The sequence below is a fragment of the Panulirus ornatus genome, chromosome 12 (genome assembly GCF_036320965.1).
Source record: "Panulirus ornatus isolate Po-2019 chromosome 12, ASM3632096v1, whole genome shotgun sequence".
In the NCBI taxonomy this organism is placed as follows: Eukaryota; Metazoa; Arthropoda; class Malacostraca; order Decapoda; family Palinuridae; genus Panulirus; species Panulirus ornatus.
Genome location: NC_092235.1, coordinates 45,864,476 through 45,888,238, shown reverse-complemented (window position 1 = coordinate 45,888,238; position 23,763 = coordinate 45,864,476). Strand labels below are relative to the sequence as shown.

General features: G+C 40.5%; 1 protein-coding gene and 1 pseudogene across 2 annotated transcripts in view; both read right to left on the bottom strand.

The window, feature by feature from the left end:
* Positions 1-22,514, bottom strand: part of LOC139752036 (uncharacterized) — an 84,012-nt gene extending 61,498 nt beyond the window's left edge. For both annotated transcript variants that reach the window (XM_071667833.1, XM_071667834.1), the window contains exons 1-2: positions 22,364-22,514; positions 10,271-10,401 (exon numbers count right to left, since the gene is read on the bottom strand). In XM_071667833.1, coding sequence (XP_071523934.1) covers positions 10,271-10,385 — 115 coding nt within the window. In that variant the 5' untranslated portion in view covers positions 10,386-10,401; positions 22,364-22,514. The remainder of the gene's footprint in view (positions 1-10,270; positions 10,402-22,363) is intronic.
* Positions 19,283-22,357, bottom strand: LOC139752035 (2-hydroxyacyl-CoA lyase 1 pseudogene; annotated as a pseudogene).
* Positions 22,515-23,763: the final 1,249 nt, after the last annotated feature.

Genomic DNA, 23,763 nt, shown 5'->3' with positions numbered 1-23,763 from the left:
TCATCCACAACAGACTTCATACTTGCCCCTCTCTCCAAAACTTTTGCATTCACCTCCCTAACAACCCCATCCATAAACAAATTAAACAACCATGGAGACATCATGCATCCCTGCCGCAAACCGACATTCACTGGGAACCAATCACTTTCCTCTCTTCCTACTCGTACACATGCCTTACATCCTTGATAAAAACTTTTCGCTGCTTCTAACAACTTGCCTACCACACCATATACTCTTAATACCTTCCACAGAGCATCTCTATCAACTCTAACATATGCCTTCTCCAGATCCATTAACACTACATACAAATCCATTTGTTTTTCTAAGTATTTCTCACATACATTCTTCAAAGCAAAAACCTGATCCATACATCCTCTACCACTTCTGGAACCAAACTGCTCTTCCCCAATCTGATGCTCTATATATGCCTTCCCCCTCTCAATCAATACTCTCCCATATATTTTTCCAGGAATACTCAACAAACTTACACCTCCGTAATTTCAACACCCACCTTTATTCCCTTTGCCTATGTACAATGGCACAATGAATGCATTCCGCTAATCCTCAGGCACTTTATCATGAGCCATACATACACTGAATATCCTCACCAACCGGTCAATACAAGATAATGATCAGACATCCATCCAGCTGCACCTCTCAGCACATTAACATCCAAAAATCTCTGTTTCACGCGCCTATCAATTAACATGTAATCCAATAACGCTCTCTGGCCATCTCTCCTACTTACATACGTATACTTACATATATCTCTCTTTTTAAACCAGGTATTCCCAATCACCAATCCCTTTTCGGCATACAAATCTACAGGCTCTTCACCATTTCCATTTACAACACTGAACACCCCATGTACATCAATTATTCCCCCAACTGCCACATTACTCACCTTTGCATTCAAATCACCCATCTCTATAACCCAGTCTCATGAATCAAAACTGCTAACACATCCACTCAGCTTCTCCCAAAACACTTGCCTCTCATGATCTTTTTCTCATGCCCAGGTTCATAGGCAGCAATAATTACCCATCTCTCTCCATCCACTTTCAGTTTTACCCATATCAATATGGAGTTAACTTTCTTACACTCTATCACATACTCCCACAACTCCTGTTTCAGTAGTGCTACCCCTTCCTTTGCTCTTGTCCTCTCACCAACCCATGACTTTACTCCCAAGACATTCCCAAACCACTCTTCCCCTTTACCCTTGAGCTTTGTTTCACTCAGAGCCAAAACATCCAGGTTCCTTTCCTCAAACATACTACCTATCTCTCCTTTTTTCTTATCTTGGTTACATCCACACACATTTAGGCACCCCAATCTGAGCCTTCGAGGAGGATGAGCACTCTCTGTGTGACTCCTTCTTCTCTTTCCCCTTTTAGAAAGTTGAAAGACAAGCAGGGGAGGGTTTCTAGCCCCCTGCTCCCATCCCCTTTAGTCGCCTTCTACAACATGCGAGGAATGAGTGGGAAGTATTCTTTCTCCCCTATCCTCAGGGATACTCTATCCCTTTCTTACCTTATCATTTCTTGCTTGAACAACCCTCCTCACACAAAATATAGTACTCAAACATTTAATCTCCAACACATCTACTCTCCTCCATCAAATACACCAATCTTTGCTCTGATGGAGCATGACCTTCCTTTCTACACACTTTTCAAAGCATCCAGGACCTTAGACCCCATTCCATCCAGTGGTTCACTTCAGCTTCCATATTTCCAGTCACTTCCAAGTCCACTCCTAGCTATCTAAAATATCCCACTTCTTCCAGGTTCTCTCCATTCAAATTCACACTCAAACTAACCAGTCACTTTCTAGTACTAAACCCAATAACTTTGCTTTAATTTACACTTACTCTCAACTTTCTCCTTTAACACATTCTTCCAATCTCAGACAACACTTTCTGCAGTTTTTCACCTGAATCTGCCACCAGCGACATGTCACTGGCTTATAATAACCGACTCTTCCCAGGCCCACCTGCTCCTGACAATTTGCAACACTGCCCTTCACTCCAAAATCCTTGCATTCGCCTCCTTCACCAACCCCCTCCATAAACACTTTAAATGGCCACGGTAACACTGCACAACTCTGCCGCAGATTTACCTTCACCTGAAACCACTAAACCTACTTTCTTCCTTCTTGCACAGAAGCCTTACTCCCTTTATAAAACCTTTACTGCTTTTACAACTTTTCTACCACATCATATAACTACCTTCCAATGAGCATCTCTATCAAGTTTATCATACTTTTTCACCAGATTCGTAAACACCACATACAAATCTTTCTGTAATTGTAAGTATTTCTCTTACACTCACAAATTCTTTAAAGCACACACTTGACTCATACACCCTATACCATTCATGAATTCAGCCACAGATGTTCTATGAATGCCATTACCCTCTCAATCATCACTCTCCCATACCAGGTATACTCAACAAACTTAAACCTATGTAATTCGAACATTCACTTTTGTCCTCGATGCTTTTGTTTAATGGCACTATAAAGGCATTCTGACAGTCCTAGAACATCTAATCATAAGAGTCAGTTCATTTTTGGTATATTCACAAGGATCATTCCAGACCTGATTATTCACAATCTTCCTTGGTGATGTGCTTTCTCATCTTACACTTGTCTTACTGCCCACTGTTTGCTGCCACACTTAGATATTGTATCTTTCCTTCATTCTACACTGTACAGTTTAAGCTCATTAAACCTCTCATCATAGCTCTCATGCCCAAGACAACCAATTTTGTTTATGAAGTGTTTCTGAATTTTCTCTAGCCCTTCTATTCCCATTTCTTTGACTAGTGACTATACAACATGAATAATCATATTTGTTCCTTAAATGTACAAAGAACATTTTCATCATCAGCCTTCTCTCTCACTGTGAAAGTTCCATTGTCATATCACTCATAATTTGGCCTAATACCACTAACTTATTGATGTGGTCCTTGAAATCAATTTTCTCATGTGATAACTTTCTTCAATTTTTCCTTGTCTACTTCTGATCCTAATCACCTTACTCACTTTTATGGCATCTGCAAAACATCTGACCATACTTTCCTTCACCTCAGTGTCTATATCTGAGAACATTAGTATGAACAGAACTGAGGGTAGTCCTAATCCTTGTGGTAATCATGAAATGATATGCTGTGCTTTCAACATAAGTCTTATTTGACATAACTATGAATTTCCTGTTACATAAAAATTCCATGGAAAGTTCTGTGGGGCCTGGATGTGGAAAGGGAGCTGTGGTTTCAGTGCATTATTACATGACAGCTAGAGACCGAGTGTGAACGAATGTCGCCTTTGTTGTCTTTTCCTAGCATTACCTCGCGCACATGTGGGGGGAGGGGGTTGTTTTTTTCATGTGTGGCGGGGTGGCGATGGGAATGAATAAAGGCAGACAGTATGAATTATGTACATGTCTATATATGTATATGTCTGTGTGTATATATACATTTATACGTTGAGATGTATAGGAATGTATATTTGCGTGTGTGGACGTGTATGTATATACATGTGTATGTGGGTGGGTTGGGCCATTCTTTCGTCTGTTTCCTTGTGCCACCTCACTAACGCGGGAGACCGTGAAAAAGCAAAATGAATAAATGAATAAATAAATAAAATAAAAATTCCCTTGTGCATTTTTCTAATTTACTTTTAACATTTTGTGTTTCCACTTCCTCTAAAAAAATCTAATTTACTTTTGTCAAATGCCGTTGCAAAGTCTTCAAAAACAGTGTCTATTCTCTTTCATTGCAAGAGAGTTTTGTATATTTAGTGTGGTAGTTAACCATCTGTACTGCAATGGTTGGTAGGCAGCCAATGACCAGAGAGATATATTACCAATACAACCCGCCTCGGTATCAGGAAGGTTAGGGGCAGCTACGTAGTTAGCTGTCTTTCCTTTCTGCCCCACCCCTCTGATCCAGGAAGCTGTCATTTCTTTCTGCCCCACCCACATGTGGACTATTGGCATTCTATCCACAAACATACAATCTCTCTTAGCCACACATAACACTTGACAACACTTAACTCACACATCTCATTCTTTGTCACTCCATATTTTTCTGCAACAAGCACTATGTGCTAACCCTGCCTTTTGGCAAAATGGGAGGAGCAATAGGTTGGAACATTTAGGCAGGAGCATTAGTTAAAAGTAGTCAGTGGGACATTAGGAAGGAGCCTCTACAAACACTCTGCTGAGTTGCCCTCTGCCAGTGGCCTGTGACAGGTGAGGAGCAGGAGTTCAGTAGTTACAGAGACCATTGCATGGCTAACCCCTTGAGGGAGTATCAGTTGGGAATAAGCATTAGAGATACAGACTGAAATATAGACAGTACTGTCTGAGGAGAGAGTTCTACGCCCATGGGGCTCCATCTCTTGAAGTTTTTCATCTATCAAGTAATCATCTAGACCCTTGTAAATTGCTGGCATTCACCTTTCCCCCACTTAGTCTATTTCAATTATAGCATTTATCCATTCCTTCTTTACATCCTTCCAAACCAGTTTCTTGCCCAGCTTCTTTTCATGGCCTCTGCTTTCTCTTGTACTGCATTTTGTCAAGAACTGCTCATTGTCACCATCATCCATATGAATTACATACTTGAAGACTGTTATCAGGTTTCCACTCTCTTCTCTCTTCCACGGTGGACAGTTTTGCAGTCCCAGTCTCTAATTGTAGCTCAGTTCCCTTAACTCAAGTACAGAATGGACAGGCAATTATGTTCACATGCTTTTACCTGATTCATATCCAAGCTAGCCTACATCTAAAAAACCTTTGCTAATCATTTGTTCATGAATCTTTATCACTGTTCCAGAGACTTTCACTATATGTGATGTTAGGCTACCTGGTTTATACTGATCTAGTATCATATCTTCCTTTCTGTACTGTTATATACACAATTTTGTGTTCATCTGTTGTGCTGGACAGATCAACATTTTGTCTCAATAATATCATCAGATTGTTTTCCTATTCCCAGCTTTGTTATTATTTAGAATACAGCTATGATCCCATCAGGCCTTGGCACTGAGTTCTATTCAAGTCAGTAAAATGGTTCTCTCATGTCATTTGTCACTTCAATTCCTACAGAGGCACACCAACCATACTGGTTACATATTTCATCAGTTTCAGAAGTGGTAGAGGATGTGTGGATCAGGTGTTTGCTTTGAAGAATGTATGTGAGAAATACTTAGAAAAGCAAATGGATTTGTATGTAGCATTTATGGATCTGGAGAAGGCATATGATAGAGTTGATAGAGATGCTCTGTGGAAGGTATTAAGAATATATGGTGTGGGAGGCAAGTTGTTAGAAGCAGTTAAAAGTTTTTATCGAGGATGTAAGGCATGTGTACGTGTAGGAAGAGAGGAAAGTGATTGGTTCTCAGTGAATGTAGGTTTGCGGCAGGGGTGTGTGATGTCTCCATGGTTGTTTAATTTGTTTATGGATGGGGTTGTTAGGGAGGTAAATGCAAGAGTTTTGGAAAGAGGGGCAAGTATGAAGTCTGTTGGGGATGAGAGAGCTTGGGAAGTGAGTCAGTTGTTGTTCGCTGATGATACAGCGCTGGTGGCTGATTCATGTGAGAAACTGCAGAAGCTGGTGACTGAGTTTGGAAAAGTGTGAGGAAGAAGAAAGTTAAGAGTAAATGTGAATAAGAGCAAGGTTATTAGGTACAGTAGGGTTGAGGGTCAAGTCAATTGGGAGGTAAGTTTGAATGGAGAAAAACTGGAGGAAGTGAAGTGTTTTAGATATCTGGGAGTGGATCTGGCAGCGGATGGAACCATGGAAGCGGAAGTGGATCATAGGGTGGGGGAGGGGGCGAAAATCCTGGGGGCCTTGAAGAATGTGTGGAAGTCGAGAACATTATCTCGGAAAGCAAAAATGGGTATGTTTGAAGGAATAGTGGTTCCAACAATGTTGTATGGTTGCGAGGTGTGGGCTATGGATAGAGTTGTGCGCAGGAGGATGGATGTGCTGGAAATGAGATGTTTGAGGACAATGTGTGGTGTGAGGTGGTTTGATCGAGTGAGTAACGTAAGGGTAAGAGAGATGTGTGGAAATAAAAAGAGCGTGGTTGAGAGAGCAGAAGAGGGTGTTTTGAAGTGGTTTGGGCACATGGAGAGGATGAGTGAGGAAAGATTGACCAAGAGGATATATGTGTCAGAGGTGGAGGGAACAAGGAGAAGAGGGAGACCAAATTAGAGGTGGAAAGATGGAGTGAAAAAGATTTTGTGTGATCGGGGCCTGAGCATGCAGGAGGGTGAAAGGAGGGCAAGGAATAGAGTGAATTGGAGCGATGTGGTATACCGGGGTTGACATGCTGTCAGTGGATTGAAGCAGGGCATGTGAAGCGTCTGGGGTAAACCATGGAAAGCTGTGTAGGTATGTATATTTGCGTGTGTGGACGTATGTATATACATGTGTATGGGGGGGGTTGGGCCATTTCTTTCGTCTGTTTCCTTGCGCTACCTCGCAAACGCGGGAGACAGCGACAAAGTATAACAAATAAATATAAATATATTTTCACTTCCATGCTCATTGGGATAGTTAATGCTCAGTCTAGAGTCCTCAGTTATTAAGCTTTGAATAATCACGTATAACTTTTAATAGATTTTATATGTATATATTGTTTATGGATGGGGTTGTTAGGGAGGTGAATGCAAGAGTTTTGGAAAGAGGGGCAAGTATGAAGTCTGTTGGGGATGAGAGAGCTTGGGAAGTGAGTCAGTTGTTGTTTGCTGATGATACAGCGCTGGTGGCTGATTCATGTGAGAAACTGCAGAAGCTGGTGACTGAGTTTGGTAAAGTGTGTGAAAGAAGAAAGTTAAGAGTAAATGTGAATAAGAGCAAGGTTATTAGGTACAGTAGGGTTGAGGGTCAAGTAAATTGGGAGGTAAGTTTGAATGGAGAAAAACTGGAGGAAGTAAAGTGTTTTAGATATCTGGGAGTGGATCTGGCAGCGGATGGAACCATGGAAGCGGAAGTGAATCATAGGGTGGGGGAGGGGGCGAAAATCCTGGGAGCCTTGAAGAATGTGTGGAAGTCGAGAACATTATCTCGGAAAGCAAAAATGGCTATGTTTGAAGGAATAGTTGTTCCAACAATGTTGTATGGTTGCGAGGCATGGGCTATGGATAGAGTTGTGCACAGGAGGGTGGATGTGCTGGAAATGAGATGTTTGAGGACAATGTGTGGTGTGAGGTGGTTTGATCGAGTAAGTAATGTAAGGGTAAGAGAGATGTGTGGAAATAAAAAGAGCGTGGCTGAGAGAGCAGAAGAGGGTGTTTTGAAATGGTTTGGGCACATGGAGAGAATGAGTGAGGAAAGATTGACCAAGAGGATATATGTGTCGGAGGTGGAGGGAACGAGGAGAAGTGGGAGACCAAATTGGATGTGGAAAGATGGAGTGAAAAAGATTTTGTGCGATCGGGGCCTGAACATGCAGGACGGTGAAAGGAGGGCAAGGAATAGAGTGAATTGGGTCGATGTGGTATACCGGGGTTGACGTGCTGTCAGTGGATTGAATCAGGGCATGTGAAGCGTCTGGGGTAAACCATGGAAAGTTGTGTGGGGCCTGGATGTGGAAAGGGAGCTGTGGTTTCGGGCATTATTGCATGACAGCTAGAGACCGAGTGTGAACAAATGGGGCCTTCGTTGTCTTTTCCTAGTGCTACCTTGCACACATGAGGGGGGAGGGGGATGGTATTCCATGTGTGGCAAGATGGGAATGAATAAAGGCAGACAGTGTGAATTGTGTGCATGGGTATATATGTATGTGTCTGTGTGTGTATACATATGTGTACATTGAGATGTATAGGTATGTATATTTGCGTGTGTGAACGTGTATGTATATACATTGTGTATGGGGGTGGGTTGGGCCATTTCTTTCGTCTGTTTCCTTGCGCTACCTCGCAAACGCGGGAGACAGCGACAAAGCAAAATAAATAAATAAATAAATAATATTGTTCCTAATTCATTCTATTCTCTTGAAAATCTGTATTGTTTCATGTTTAGTTTTATCAGGTTCCTTGTCATTTACATCATGACTCCTACTACATAGTGGTTTGGATTCACAGTTTTACTGCTACTTCCATATGGATTTCAATCCAATTCTTTCAGCTGGGTTACTTTTGTGTTCCTCAACAATGTTTCAATTATACCAAATTTTCATTAATTCTACTTTTTACTACTTTCATTTTCCTCTGCTATCCATATTCTACTGTCACCTCTTTCATATTCTATGCCCCTTCACTGTGCCTAATCTTGTTTACGTTACCTTCTGTGCTCATTCTGGAGGAGACCAAGGGTGAGTTATTCACTTTACCTTCTATGCTCATTCCGGGGAAGACCAAGGATGAGTCGAAATATGAGTCTGAACATTCAGTTGAGTGAGTGGAACTGGATCAATTTAGTAAAGAGGGGCAAAAAGACATTACTAGGCTAGACCAGAGCACATGAAACAGTCAAGGTACCCAGTGGAATAGTTTGGTTCTGGATGATAAGCTTTAATTTCAGTACATTATACAGCACAGCTAAAGAGGGAATGTATGCAGTTCCCAAACCTACCCTACTAAGGTAGAGGCCACTGAGTGAAAGAAAATTATCATCATTATCATTCCGTTACAAGATTACACACATCTTATGCAGAACATGCAGAAGTTTTAATGCCTATCTTAATGGTTAGAATACAGCATATTTCATGGGCACTACTCAAGAAGAAATGGGTTCCACTTTAAATCTACCATGGACATTGTTTGGAAATCATACAAGATCTATTACAAATATCCCAAAGGCTATAACCTCGCCATTATATAAATGAAATAAATGTAATCATGACTAGTAAGAAAAGCCACCACAAAAGTAGACCACAAACCAAGACCAACTGATTTATGTACCACTAAATGTTCTCTGATAATCATTGTGTCCATAATACTACACTTAAAACTAAGATATCCTAGATATGATAAATAATAACTTAAAAAAGTTTCTTTTTTGAGAACATATCACATATCCTGTTTGGAATAGAGGCTTTTGAGTCCACAAGCATTACATCTAGTTCCCTGCAATTAGGATGGGCTGCAATGGTCAGCTGCAATGTTTACCTTTACAAGACTAAAAATAATTACAAGCACTTAACAGAATCCTGGGCTTATCATAAAACTTGAATTTGGATTTGTTCATGATCAAAATCCAAAATTCTGAGAATTCTCAGGAATTTTCCATGACACTTGATTTTGAGAAAATTGGAATTAGGTTCATGATGCTTTCACAGTAATGTCAGTTACTTATTTCCCCAAGAATCTAAACCATACCATTCAAATGAACCAGAAAAGACAGATTCTCAGAAGTTTTTTTTCTTTGTCGCTGTCTCCCACGTTTGCGAGGTAGCGCAAGGAAACAGACGAAAGAAATGGCCCAACCCACCCAAATACACATGTATATACATACACGTCCACACATGCAAATATACATACCTATACATCTCAATGTACACATATATACACACACACAGACATATACATATATACACATGTACATAATTCGTACTGTCTGCCTTTATTTATTCCCATCGCCACCTCGCCACACATGGAATAACATCCCCCTCCCTCTCATGTGTGCGAGGTAGCGCTAGGAAAAAACAACAAAGGCCCTATTCGTTCACACTCAGTCTCTAGCTGTCATGTAATAATGCCCGAAACCACAGCTCCCTTTCCACATCCAGGCCTCACAGAACTTTCCATGGTTTACCCCAGACGCTTCACATGCCGATTCAATCCATTGACAGCTTATCTTTTATCATTCAGCATCATTCATGAACCACGTCACTTGTGACAAAATGTACATTTATTACATCAGCACCTTCATCAAAATACAGAGATGACTGAAAGAATTTTTGAAAATTTATCTGCAAACTATAGGTTACCTGTCATATTGGCCGGTAACTGCATGAGAGGAAACTGATCTCTGGAACAAGTGACAATTCCCAACGACTTGGCCCCAGCCCACTACATCTGACTTGTTGATTTCCTGTTTGTATTTACTGGTTATTCACTTGTCTGAGAGCAAAGTAGTTCAACAATAATATACAACCAAGCCCAGCTGAGGACACACTGGGAGTTTTTGAAAGTGCAAACACTTTGTCAAGGAAAAAAAGAAACTGGAAGATTCTGGTAAATCAAATATCAAATATAAATCTCTGAACACTGTCCAGCCTCATTAAATGATATACATTCTAATGTATCATGACTAACCTACAATCAAAAAGTCATCACACTCAACATCATCAGATTTTTCTTCAAGTTCAGGATCAGTGGTTGACTCCCCAGTGACTGGAGATTTTCGACGACCAAACATTCTCTGGAACATGATGAAATGAAGGACTCTGGAAAAGAAAAATCATTACAAGAAACATATTGAACAGTGGTCACTTCAACAAACACACATATTCAATGTCAGTTTTATATGTTCATCTTTCAAGACAAAGTGTTGTCAAGGTTCGCAACACTGCCTACAATTTTGCTACAAAACCTTTTCCTGCCTAAACTCTGTCAAATGTCAGTGCTGAAAATCAGTGTCCATAAAATCACTCTCCATGCAATTGAAAAATAGATCATATTCAAATAATTCATGATCATTCATCCTGTCCTCTAAATCTAACTAAAATCACTCAATTTCCCTCCTAGAAGACTCATGAAAATGTCTTTTTCACTGACATGGGTAGAAGCTGACTGATGGGGGAAAAATTAGTGCGCCATTATCCAGGCTCAAAGCATAATCTTGAAAGAGAAGCACAATATGATGCACAAACATTCATATTTAATCCCCTGATTACTGATATCCCATATATTGGAGTTGACTGTGAGTTCTCCCATTAGTGACATCCCATTTCTAAAACATCCTTGCATGGCTCCACAGGTGTTAATGTTTAAATTCACTCCTTGGCTTCCTCGAGGGTATTTCCATTAATTAGTCCATATTTTTTCCACTCCTGCGGCCAGTAATCATCCTTATGCCAAAGCAAACAATATAACAATTTTACCTCATGTAGGCTGTATACGAAAACCTATATTATCACATGGATTTATCATATATGCTTCAATTGGAAATCTTAGGAGAGTGATACTAAATAAAGTGGACATAGCTTTCATGAGGATGTGGAAGAATGATATGAGGGAGAAGAGCCTGATACTGTCAGCTGTGAAAGAGAAGATGAGCCTGATCACACTGTGAGGAGGAAGGGTTCCTGTGTCATATCTGCCATTTTCCTCATGGGTATGGAAAGATGTCACCAGCTTCACTCAGACCCAATATGTTTTCAAAAGAGTATTTTGATAGAGATTTGATCGGTGTGATAGATACTGAAACAAACTGACATTATAATTTTGTGTATGAAACACAACAAATTCTCCAAACAGTAAGCTTTCCAAGTTCACTGACACTACACGAGTTGATATGTTAAAATTCTTGTCATTCGTAATGCAAAAGGTGCCTACATACTTGATTTTATAATATATACTGCAAAAGAGACTGAAATGAATCATGATGAGGAATTCAGTGTCTCAGGATCCATACATTAAGGTGTATATACAAAATTACTGACCCCCCCTTGTATTTGAGGACAGGAATAAATAAAGGCAGCAAGTTGAATTATGTAAATGTGTATATATGTATATGTCTGTGTATGTATATATATGTATACATTGAGATGTATAGGTATGTATAGGTGCGTGTGTGGACGTTTGTGTATATACATGTGTATGTGGGTGGGTTGGGCCATTCTTTCGTCTCTTTCCTTGCACTAACTCGCAGATGCGGGAGAAAGCGACAAAGTATAATAAAATAAATAAATAAATAAAGAAAGAAAGAAAGAAAAAGGAAAACAGGAGTCAAGCGGGGAGTGCTCATCCTCCTCGAAGGCTCAGATTGGGGTGTCTGAATGTGTGGAATGTAACCATGATGAGAAGGAAGGAGAGATAGGTAGTATGTTTGAGGAAAGAAACCTGGATGTTCCAGCTCTGAGTGAAACGAAGCCCAAGGTTAAGGGAGAAAGAGTGGTTTGGAAATGTTTTGGGAGTAAAGTCAAGGGTTGGTAAGAGGCCAAGAGCTAAGAAAGGAGTAACATTACTCCTGAAGCAGAAGTTGAGGGAGTATGTGACAAAGCATAAGAAAATAAATTCTGGATTGATGCGGGTAAAACTGAAAGTGGATGGAGAGAGATGGGTGATTATTGGTGCCTATGCACCTGGGCATGAGAAGAAAGATCATGAGAGGCAAGTATTCTGGGAGCAGCTGAGTGACTGTGTTAGCAGCTTTGATGCACGAGACCGGCTTATAGTGATGGGTGATTTAAATGTGAAGGCGAGTAATGTGGCAGCTGAGGGTATAATTGGTGTACAGGGGGTGTTCAGTGATGTAAATGGAAAAGGTGAAGAGCTTGTAGATTTGTGTGCAGAAAAAAGACAGGTGATTAGGATTACCTGGTTTAAAAAGAGAGACATACATAAGTATACGTATGTAAGTAGGAGAGATGGTCAAAGGGCATTATTGGATTACATGTTAATTGATAGGCGTGTAAAAGAGAGACTTTTGGATGTTAATGTACAGAGAGGGGCAGCTGGAGGGATGTCTGATCACTATCTTGTGGAGGTGTAGGTGAAGATTTGTAAAGGTTTCCAAAAAAAAAGAGAGAATGTTGGGGAGAAGAGAGTGGTGATAGTAAGTGAACTTGGAAAGGAGACTTGTGTGAGAAAGTACCAGGAGAGACTCAATGTAGAATGGCAAAAGGTGAGAGCAAATGACGTGAGGGGAGTGGGTGAGGAATAGAATGTATTTAGGAAAGCAGTGATGGCTTGTGCAAAAGATGCATGTGGCATGAGAAAGGTGGGAGGTGGGCACATTAGAAAGGGTAGTGAGTGGAGGGATGAAGAAGAGGTGTTTGGACGATACTTAAAGGGAAGTAGTGCAAATGACTAGGAGATTTGAATGCAAAGGTGAGTAATGTGGCAGTTGAGGGAATAATTGGTATACATGGGGTGTTCAGTGTTGTAAATGGAAATGGTGAAGAGCTTGTAGATATATGTGCTAAAAAAGGACTGGTGATTGGGAATACCTGGTCTAAAAAGAGAGATATACATAAGTATATGTATTTAAGTAGGAGAGATGGCCAGACAGTGTTATAGGATTACGTTGTTAATTGATAGGCACGCGAAAGAAAGACTTTTGGATGTTAATGTGCAGAGAGGTGCAACGGGAGGGATGTCTGATAATTATCTTGTGGAGGCGAAGGTGAAGATTTGTAGGGGTTTTCAGAAAAGAAGAGAGAATGTTGGGGTGAAGAGAGTGGTGAGAGTAAGTGAGCTTGGGAAGGAGACTTGTGTGAGGAAGTACCAGGAGAGAATGAAAAAAGTTGAGAACAAAGGAGGTAAGGGGAGTGGGGAAGGAATGGGATATATTTAGGGAAGCAGTGATGGCTTGTGCAAAAGATACTTGTGGCATGAGAAGCGTGAGAGGTGGGTTGATTAGAAAGGGTAGTGAGTGGTGGGATGAAGAGGTAAGATTATTAATGAAAGAGAAGAGAGAGGCATTTGGATGATTTTTGCAGGGAAAAAATGCAAACGAGTGGGAGATGTATAAAAGAAAGAGACAGGAGGTCAAGAGAAAGGTGCAAGAGGTGAAAAAGAGGGCAAATGAGAGTTGGGGTGAGAGAGTATCATTAAATTTTAGGAAGAATAAAAAGATGTTTTGGAAGGAGGTAAATAAAGTGCGTAAAACAAGGAAGCAAATGGGAACTTCAGTGAAGGGGGCTAATGGGGAGGTGATAACAAGTAGTGGTGATGTGAGAAGGAGATGGAGTGAGTATTTTGAAGGTTTGTTGAATGTGTTTGATGATAAGAGTGGCAGATATAGGGTGTTTTGGTCGAGGTGGTGTGCAAAGTGAGAGGGTTAGGGAAAATGATTTTGTAAACAGAGAAGAGGTAGTAAAAGCTTTGTGGAAGATGAAAGCTGGCAAGGCAGCAGGTTTGGATAGTATTGCAGTGGAATTTATTAAAAAAGGGGTGACTGTATTGTTGACTGTTTGGTATGGTTATTCAATGTATGTATGATTCATGGTGAGGTGCCTGAGGATTGGCGGAATGCTTGCATAGTGCCAGTGTACAAAGGCAAAGGGGATAAGAGTGAGTGCTCAAATTACAGAAGTATATGGGGATAGGGGAGAAAGAATACTTCCCACGCATTCCTCACGTGTCGTAGAAGGCGACTAAAGGGGACGGGAGCGGGGGGCCAGAAACCCTCCCCTCCTTGTATTTTAACTTTCTAAAAGGGGAAACAGAAGAAGGAGTCACGCGAGGAGTGCTCATCCTCCTCGAAGGCTCAGATTGGGGTGTCTAAATGTGTGTGGATGTAACCAACATGAGAAAAAAGGAGAGATAGGTAGTATGTTTGAGGAAAGGAGCCTGGATGTTTTGGGTCTGAGTGAAACGAAGCTCAAAGGTAAAGGGGAAGAGTGGTTTGGAAATGTCTTGGGAGTAAAGTCAGGGATTAGTGAAAGGACAAGAGCAAGGGAAGGAGTACCACTACTCCTGAATCAGGAGTTGTGGGAGTATGTAACAGAGTGTAAGAAAGTAAATTCTAGATTGATATGGGTAAAACTGAAAGTTGATGGAGAGAGATGGGTGATTATTAGTGCATATGCACCTGGGCATGAGAAGAAAGATCATGAGAGGCAAGTGTTTTGGGAGCAGCTGAATGAGTGTGTTAGTGGTTTTGATGCACTAGACCGGGTTATAGTGATGGGTGATTTGAATGCAAAGGTGAGTAATGTGGCAGTTGAGGGAATAATTGGTATACATGGAGTGTTCAGTGTTGCAAATGGAAATGGTGAAGAGCTTGTAGATTTATGTGCTGAAAAAGGACTGGTGATTGGGAATACCTGGTTTAAAAAGCGAGATATACATAAGTATACATATGTAAGTAGGAGAGATGGCCAGAGAGCGTTATTGGATTACGTGTTAATTGATAGACGCACAAAAGAGAGCCTTTTGGATGTTAATGTGCTGAGAGGTGCAACTGGAGGGATGTCTGATCATTATCTTAGTGGAGGTGAAGGTGAAGATTTGTGGGGGTTTTCAGAAAAGAAGAGAGAATGTTGGGGTGAAGAGAGTGGTGAGAGTAAGTGAGCTTGGGAAGGAGACTTGTGTGAGGAAGTACCAGGAGAGACTGAGTACAGAATGGAAAAAGGTGAGAACAAAGGAGGTAAGGGGAGTGGGGGAGGAATGGGATGTATTTAGGGAAACAGTGATGGCTTGCGCAAAAGATGCTTATGGCATGAGAAGCGTGGGAGGTGGGTTGATTAGAAAAGGTAGTGAGTGGTGGGATGAAGAAGTAAGATTATTAATGAAAGAGAAGAGAGAGGCATTTGGACGATTTTTGCAGGGAAAAAATGCAAATGAGTGGGAGAGGTATAAAAGAAAGAGGCAGGAGGTCAAGAGAAAGGTGCAAGAGGTGAAAAAGAGGGCAAATGAGAGTTGGGGTGAGAGAGTATCATTAAATTTCAGGGAGAATAAAAAGATGTTTTGAAAGGAAGTAAATAAAGTGCGTAAGACAAGGGAACAAATGGGAACTTCAGTGAAGGGGGCAAATGGGGGGATGATAACAAGTAGTGGTGATGTGAGAAGGAGATGGAGTGAGTATTTTGAAGGTTTGTTGAATGTGTTTGATGATAGAGTGGCAGATATAGGGTGTTGTGGTCGAGGTGGTGTGCAAAGTGAGAGAGTTAGGGAAAATGATTTGGGAAATAGAGAAGAGGTAGTAAAAGCTTTGCGGAAGATGAAAGCCGGCAAGGCAGCAGGTTTGGATGGTATTGCAGTGGAATTTATTAAAAAAGGGGGTGACTGTATTGCTGACTGGTTGGTAAGGTTATTTAATGTATGTATGATTCATGGTGAGGTGCCTGAGGATTGGCGGAATGCTTGCATAGTGCCATTGTACAAAGGCAAAGGGGATAAGAGTGAGTGCTCAAATTACAGAGGTATAAGTTTGTTGAGTATTCCTGGTAAATTATATGGGAGGGTATTGATTGAGAGGGTGAAGGCATGTACAGAGCATCAGATTGGGGAAGAGCAGTGTGGTTTCAGAAGTGGTAGAGGATGTGTGGATCAGGTGTTTGCTTTGAAGAATGTATGTGAGAAATACTTAGAAAAGCAAATGGATTTGTATGTAGCATTTATGGATCTGGAGAAGGCATATGATAGAGTTGATAGAGATGCTCTGTGGAAGGTTTTAAGAATATATGGTGTGGGAGGCAAGTTGTTAGAAGCAGTGAAAAGTTTTTATCAAGGATGTAAGGCATGTGTACATGTAGGAAGAGAGGAAAGTGATTGGTTCTCAGTGAATGTAGGTTTGCGGCAGGGGTGTGTGATGTCTCCATGGATGTTTAATTTGTTTATGGATGGGGTTGTTAGGGAGGTGAATACAAGAGTTTTGGAAAGAGGGGCAAGTATGAAGTCTGTTGGGGATGAGAGAGCTTGGGAAGTGAGTCAGTTGTTGTTCGCTGATGATACTGCGCTGGTGGCTGATTCATGTGAGAAACTGCAGAAGCTGGTGACTGAGTTTGGTAAAGTGTGTGAAAGAAGAAAGTTAAGAGTAAATGTGAATAAGAGCAAGGTTATTAGGTACAGTAGGGTTGAGGATCAAGTCAATTGGGAGGTAAGTTTGAATGGAGAAAAACTGGAGGAAGTAAAGTGTTTTAGATATCTGGGAGTGGATCTGGCAGCGGATGGAACCATGGAAGCTTAAGTGAATCATAAGGTGGGGAGGGGGCGAAAATTCTGGGAGCCTTGAAGAATGTTTGGAAGTCGAGTACAGTTTCTTGGAAAGTTAAAATGGGTATGTTTGAAGGAATAGTGGTTCCAACAATGTTGTAGGGCTGCGAGGCGTGGGCTATTAATAGAGTTGTGCGCAGGAGGGTGGATGTGCTGGAAATGAGATGTTTGAGGACATTATGTGGTGTGAGGTGGTTTGATCGAGTAAGTAATGTAAGGGTAAGAGAGATGTGTGGAAATAAAAAGAGTGTGGTTGAGAGAGCAGAAGAGGGTGTTTTGAAATGGTTTGTTCACATGGAGAGAATGAGTGAGGAAAGATTGACCAAGAGGATATATGCGTCAGAGGTGGAGGGAACGAGTAGAAGTGGGAGACCAAATTGGAGGTGGAAAGATGGAGAGAAAAAGATTTTGAGTGATCGGGGTCTGAACATGCAGGAGGGTGAAAGGTGTGCAAGGAATAGAGTGAAATGGAACGATGTGGTATACTGGGGTCGACGTGCTGTCAATGGATTGAAACAGGGCATGTGAAGCGTCTGGGGTAAACCATGGAAAGTTCTGTGGGGCCTGGATGTGGAAAGAAAGGTGTGGTTTCGGTGCATTATTACATGACAGATAGAGACTGAGTGTGAATGAATGGGGCCTTTATTGTCTTTTACTAGCGCTACCTCGCACACATGAGGGGGGAGGGGGTTGTTATCCCATGTGTGGCGAGGTGGCAATGGGAATAAATAAAGGCAGACAGTATGAATTATGTACATGTGTATATATGTATATGTCTGTGTGTGTATATATACGTGTACATTGAGATGTATAGGTATGTATATTTGCGTGTGTGGACGTGTATGTATATACTTGTGTAGGTGGGTGGGTTGGGCCATTCTTTCGTCTGTTTCCTTGCGCTATCTCGCTAACGCAAGAGACAGCGACAAAGCAAAATAAAAAATAAATAAATAAATTATAATTATAAATAAATAAATCATAAAATTATAATCTTAATATTAGTGATGGTCTATAGAAATTAGATAACTTTATTGCTGATAAAATTTGTAAAATGGTACGTTTATGAATGCTCGTTGTCTGTCTTGCACAATCGCATGTTAACCAAATGGCGTCTTAGCTTCGTCTCTCCGACGTATGTCAACTGACTTATATTTCTCTCTTGTGTCTCCCCTGATGATGTGATTATTACACGAAAGTGCACTTGGGAACTTATCGTGTTTCATTTTCCCCGTGGACTCATAGGAAGTCTGTTGGGGATGAGAGAGCTTGGGAAGTGAGTCAGTTGTTGTTCGCTGATGATACAGCACTGGTGGCTGATTCATGTGAGAAACTGCAGAAGCTGGTGACTGAGTTTGGTAAAGTGTGTGGAAGAAGAAAGTTAAGAGTAAATGGGAATAAGAGCAAGGTTATTAGGTACAGTAGGGTTGAGGGTCAAGTCAATTGGGAGGTGAGTTTGAATGGAGAAAAACTGGAGGAAGTGAAGTGTTTTAGATATCTGGGAGTGGATCTGGCAGCGGATGGAACCATGGAAGCGGAAGTGGGTCATAGGGTGGGGGAGGGGGCGAAAATTCTGGGGGCCTTGAAGAATGTGTGGAAGTCGAGAACATTATCTCGGAAAGCAAAAATGGGTATGTTTGAAGGAATAGTGGTTCCAACAATTTTGTATGGTTGCGAGGAGTGGGCTATGGATAGAGTTGTGCGCAGGAGGATGGATGTGCTGGAAATGAGATGTTTGAGGACAATGTGTGGTGTGAGGTGGTTTGATCGAGTGAGTAACGTAAGGGTAAGAGAGATGTGTGGAAATAAAAAGAGCGTGGTTGAGAGAGCAGAAGAGGGTGTTTTGAAGTGGTTTGGGCACATGGAGAGAATGATTGAGGAAAGATTGACCAAGAGGATATATGTGTCGGAGGTGGAGGGAACGAGGAGAAGAGGGAGACCAAATTGGAGGTGGAAAGATGGAGTGACAAAGATTTTGTGTGATCGGGGCCTGAACATGCAGGAGGGTGAAAGGAGGGCAAGGAATAGAGTGAATTGGAGCGATGTGGTATACCGGGGTTGACGTGCTGTCAGTGGATTGAATCAAGGCATGTGAAGCGTCTGGGGTAAACCATGGAAAGCTGTGTAGGTATGTATATTTGCGTGTGTGGATGTATGTATATACATGTCTATGGGGGGGGGTTGGGCCATTTCTTTCGTCTGTTTCCTTGCGCTACCTGGCAAACGCGGGAGACAGCGACAAAGTATAATAAAAAAAAATAATAATATTTATTTATAATAATATATATATATTTATATATTTATATATTTATATATATCTATATATTATCCCTGGGGATAGGGGAGAAAGAATACTTCCCACGTATATATATATATATATATATATATATATATATATATATATATATATATATATATATATTTTCTTTTCTTTCTTTCAAACTATTCGCCATTTCCCGCGTTAGCGAGGTAGCGTTAAGAACAGAGGACTGGACCTTTAAGGGAATATCCTCACCTGGCCCCCTTCTCTGTTCCTTCTTTTGGAAAATTAACAAAAATGAGAGGGGAGGATTTCCAGCCACCCGCTCCCTCCCCTTTTAGTCGCCTTCTACAACATGCAAGGAATACATGGGAAGTATTCTTTCCCCCCTTTCCCCAGGGATAAATCCCTAATAATACTTTACAATATAATGTTATCAAATCTAGTTAAAATAAAATCTGCTGCCTTCCCACAAAAGCCAAAAAGTTATGTATAAAACCAATAAGGATTCAGTCAATCCTTGTTTGTGAACAGAAGGAAAAATACAAAACAATTATTCATTCACATGTTGTTGATATTTTGAAATGCAAATGCACGATATTCTTCTGACTTAAAGTTTGGAGCGTGTCAGCCAATCAAAGTCTTGAACTTTGCGTTGAGCTCAAGGGTTGATCATCACATTAATAAGTGAAGGCTTGTTTTCTTCTTCAAGAGCCTGACTAACTGCCTCTTGTAGTTCAGGGACAGACTTACAGAAGAAACCAGTTTCACTGAACATTGAAGCCATGCATTCATAGTGTACAGTTGGCAGAAGTGATGTTGGTGGAGTTGCAATAGCAGCATCCATTCCACCTCTTATTTCATTGAACAATTCCTTGTCCAAACCACTGTAGATGCCATTATTGTTTACAATGATGACTATGATGGGTAGTTTCTAGCGGTAAATTGTTTCCATTTCCATACCACTAAAACCAAAAGCAGAATCTCCTTCAACACATATGATTCGCTTGCCTGGAGCATGGTCTTGTGCCCATAAGGCTGCTGCAATGGCATAACCAAGACCAACACCCATTGTTCCAAAAGTACCTGCATCCAGTCTGTGGCGTGGAAATTTGTTGAGCAAAATAGTCTGTCCAAAGTCCCTGGTATTGGCTCCATGTGGTAACAGCTGGTGCAGGTGATGAAGTACTGCGTAGTAGTTCAAAGGTTCTGAAATATCCTGGGCCATTTTAGTACTAATGCTTTTGTTGTCCTGCACTTGAAGTTTAGACCACCAAGGTGAGTGTGAGGCAACAAGAGTTCCTGGTACTGCTTCTTGGAGCTGGCCACAAACTGCCCTTAAGTCACCTAGCAAAACAACACTTCCATTCACACTGTTGTGGAACTCCTCAGAACATAAATCCACATGTATAAACTTTACATCTGATGCATATCGTGGAGGGCGACCAAAATGAAGAATCCAATTCAATCTTGCTCCAAGAAGCAGAATCACATCATATATACAATATATATACAATTTGTGAGAGATTGTCTTCATGACATCATCTTCAGTGATGGTGTTAGTGTAATAACAGGAGCCAATACATGTACTAATTCTTAATATTAACTTCGGAAATGAACAGGGGCTTTGGGGAAAAGGGTAAACAGTAATGTCATTGGAATAAATTTCCCATGGGCAGGACACTGCACCTACTGACATGAATGGTAAAGTTTGTGAATACTGTAACATACATTCTTAGATCAAAAGCAGCTGCAGCAACCCAGCTAGATGGATATATCCCATTTAAGATGGTCTGTTAAACTTCTTTGTTTGTTCATAGAAGTGTGAATATTAGGGAAATGTGGGATTGATTAAATTAAAAGCTGAAGCATACAAGAAAATCAATATAACTCCTTACCTAAGCTTCCTAGAACCTGAGAGGGTTTTACCTAATTTTCAGTATTATGGCCAAAGCACACTAGAAATATGCATGACTGAGCATCATGCCAGCTGCCAACTAGGCATTCATTTGTGCACTGCCTAACTTCCCAACAAAGAGCCATTCCACAGTCCCCAAAAGTTGATCACATCAATACAGGAAATCCAGGAAAGTTTTCATTAGTTCTCTTGATCTTTTTAAATGTATTTAATGTGCATTAACTTTATGGAACCCCACATTTTCCCTGATGTTCACAGCCCTCACTGTATCGTCTAGTGTAGTAAAAATTAAAATAACATACTTAAAATCATGCTTCACAGGTTTTCTCTATTTTCTACTCATTACACTTGAATTACAGAAGAAAATCACTGTGTCTAAAGCTAGTGAGGATGCATACCTAAATTGGTAGTTTACTGCAGATTTTTGTAATATTTTCCCTGACAACTTTTTAACTTAATAATTTCTGATTGGTCACAAATATCATCTTAAATTCTCTTTCAAGCAAGACAAAACTGGCATCAGTACATTTAGTAAAACTTAATTAGACCAGTGATATGTGTTTTTGTGCACTTTCTATATCCTGTGATACATAATAGACAATAGTGGGGAGGGAAAATGTGGGGTTAACCAAAGTAAAAGTAAGTGAAACGCTTGTAAAAATGAAGAAAACCTATAGAATGCTCCCCTAATTTTCCCTTACTATAAAAATTCATAGCAGAAATATAACAACACTGATGGTGGACGATGGACCACTTCTTATGGGGTTAACTGGCAGGTGGCATTACCGTTTTGAATATCATGTTTGCTTTGTTTTCTGTCGGTTGTCATGACATTGAATCATGGATGTGTTGCTGTGTCTGGTATATATCGACCTTAATATCAAATATTAAGATAATAATAATAATCAGCTTCCAAGGAAAGGTAGGTGAGGTTTTTGTAGATTATGGTGATTATTACATGAACTCACTTTTGAGTTAATTAGTCCCACGTGTTGCCCTGATTTTGTGAAGTCCTTCCCACTACATTTATTTCCTGTAGGGCTTAAAAAAAAAAGAGTAAAAGCTTTATATCACTTTATCACTCTAAATTATCACAGTTAGGCATGAGAAATGTGTTCATCCTAATCACCCTATATCCATAAGAGAATGTGGCTGGGGAAATGTCTGGAATTTTCTCATACAGGCCTATCAATATCTACAAACAAATAAATCAGAGGAGGTAAATAAACAATTAGTAAACCTACTAAAAATTACACTTGCTAACACCATATTTCCTTTACCCAACCTTAAAAAGAGGCACATAAATAACAATATTTCATCCAAAATATATACCGAAGACTGTACTAACCTTCCTAGTCAATATGAGGTGTTCAATCAGAAGTAAGATATATGGCACCCAAAGCAATTGCCACTAACTACTGCTACCTTACTAACACCAATACAGCACAATAAACAAGTTTTAAACCACAACATGACCTTGAAATTCCTAGGAAGTTTACGTCGGCTGCCACAATAAATCCAGATTACAAAAAAGACAGTTGTTAGGAGCATAACGCAGAGAATGTAATAATTTATTTCCATGATCGAAATAAATCTTTATATATATATATATATATATATATATATATATATATATATATATATATATATATATATATGTGTGTGTGTGTATGTATATTCCTATGAGTCCACGTGGACTCATAGGAATATCTTGATCACGCGCAAAATTGTCATATATATATATATATATATATATATATATATATATATATATATATATATATATATATATATATATATATGTGTGTGATGTCTCCATGGTTGTTTAATTTGTTTATGGATGGGGTTGTTAGGGAGGTGAATGCAAGAGTTTTGGAAAGAGGGGCAAGTATGAAGTCTGTTGGGGATGAGAGAGCTTGGGAAGTGAGTCAGTTGTTGTTCGCTGATGATACAGCGCTGGTGGCTGATTCATGTGAGAAACTGCAGAAGCTGGTGACTGAGTTTGGTAAAGTGTGTGAGAGAAGAAAGTTAAGAGTAAATGTGAATAAGAGCAAGCTTATTAGGTACAGTGGGGTTGAGGGTCAAGTCAATTGGGAGGTGAGTTTGAATGGAGAAAAACTGGAGGAAGTGAAGTGTTTTAGATATCTGGGAGTGGATCTGGCAGCGGATGGAACCATGGAAGCGGAAGTGGATCATAGGGTGGGAGAGGGGGCGAAAATTCTGGGAGCCTTGAAGAATGTGTGGAGGTCGAGAACATTATCTCGGAAAGCAAAAATGGGTATGTTTGAAGGAATAGTGGTTCCAACAATGTTGTATGGTTGCGAGGCATGGGCTATGGATAGAGCTGTGCGCAGGAGGATGGATGTGCTGGAAATGAGATGTTTGAGGACAATGTGTGGTGTGAGGTGGTTTGATCGAGTAAGTAACGTAAGGGTAAGAGAGATGTGTGGAAATAAAAAGAGCGTGGTTGAGAGAGCAGAAGAGGGTGTTTTGAAATGGTTTGGGCACATGGAGATTGACCAAGAGGATATATGTGTCAGAGGTGGAGGGAACAAGGAGAAGAGGGAGACCAAATTGGAGGTGGAAAGATGGAGTGAAAAAGATTTTGTGTGATCGGGGCCTGAGCATGCAGGAGGGTGAAAGGAGGGCAAGGAATAGAGTGAATTGGAGCGATGTGGTATACCGGGGTTGACGTGCTGTCAGTGGATTGAATCAAGGCATGTGAAGCGTCTGGGGTAAACCATGGAA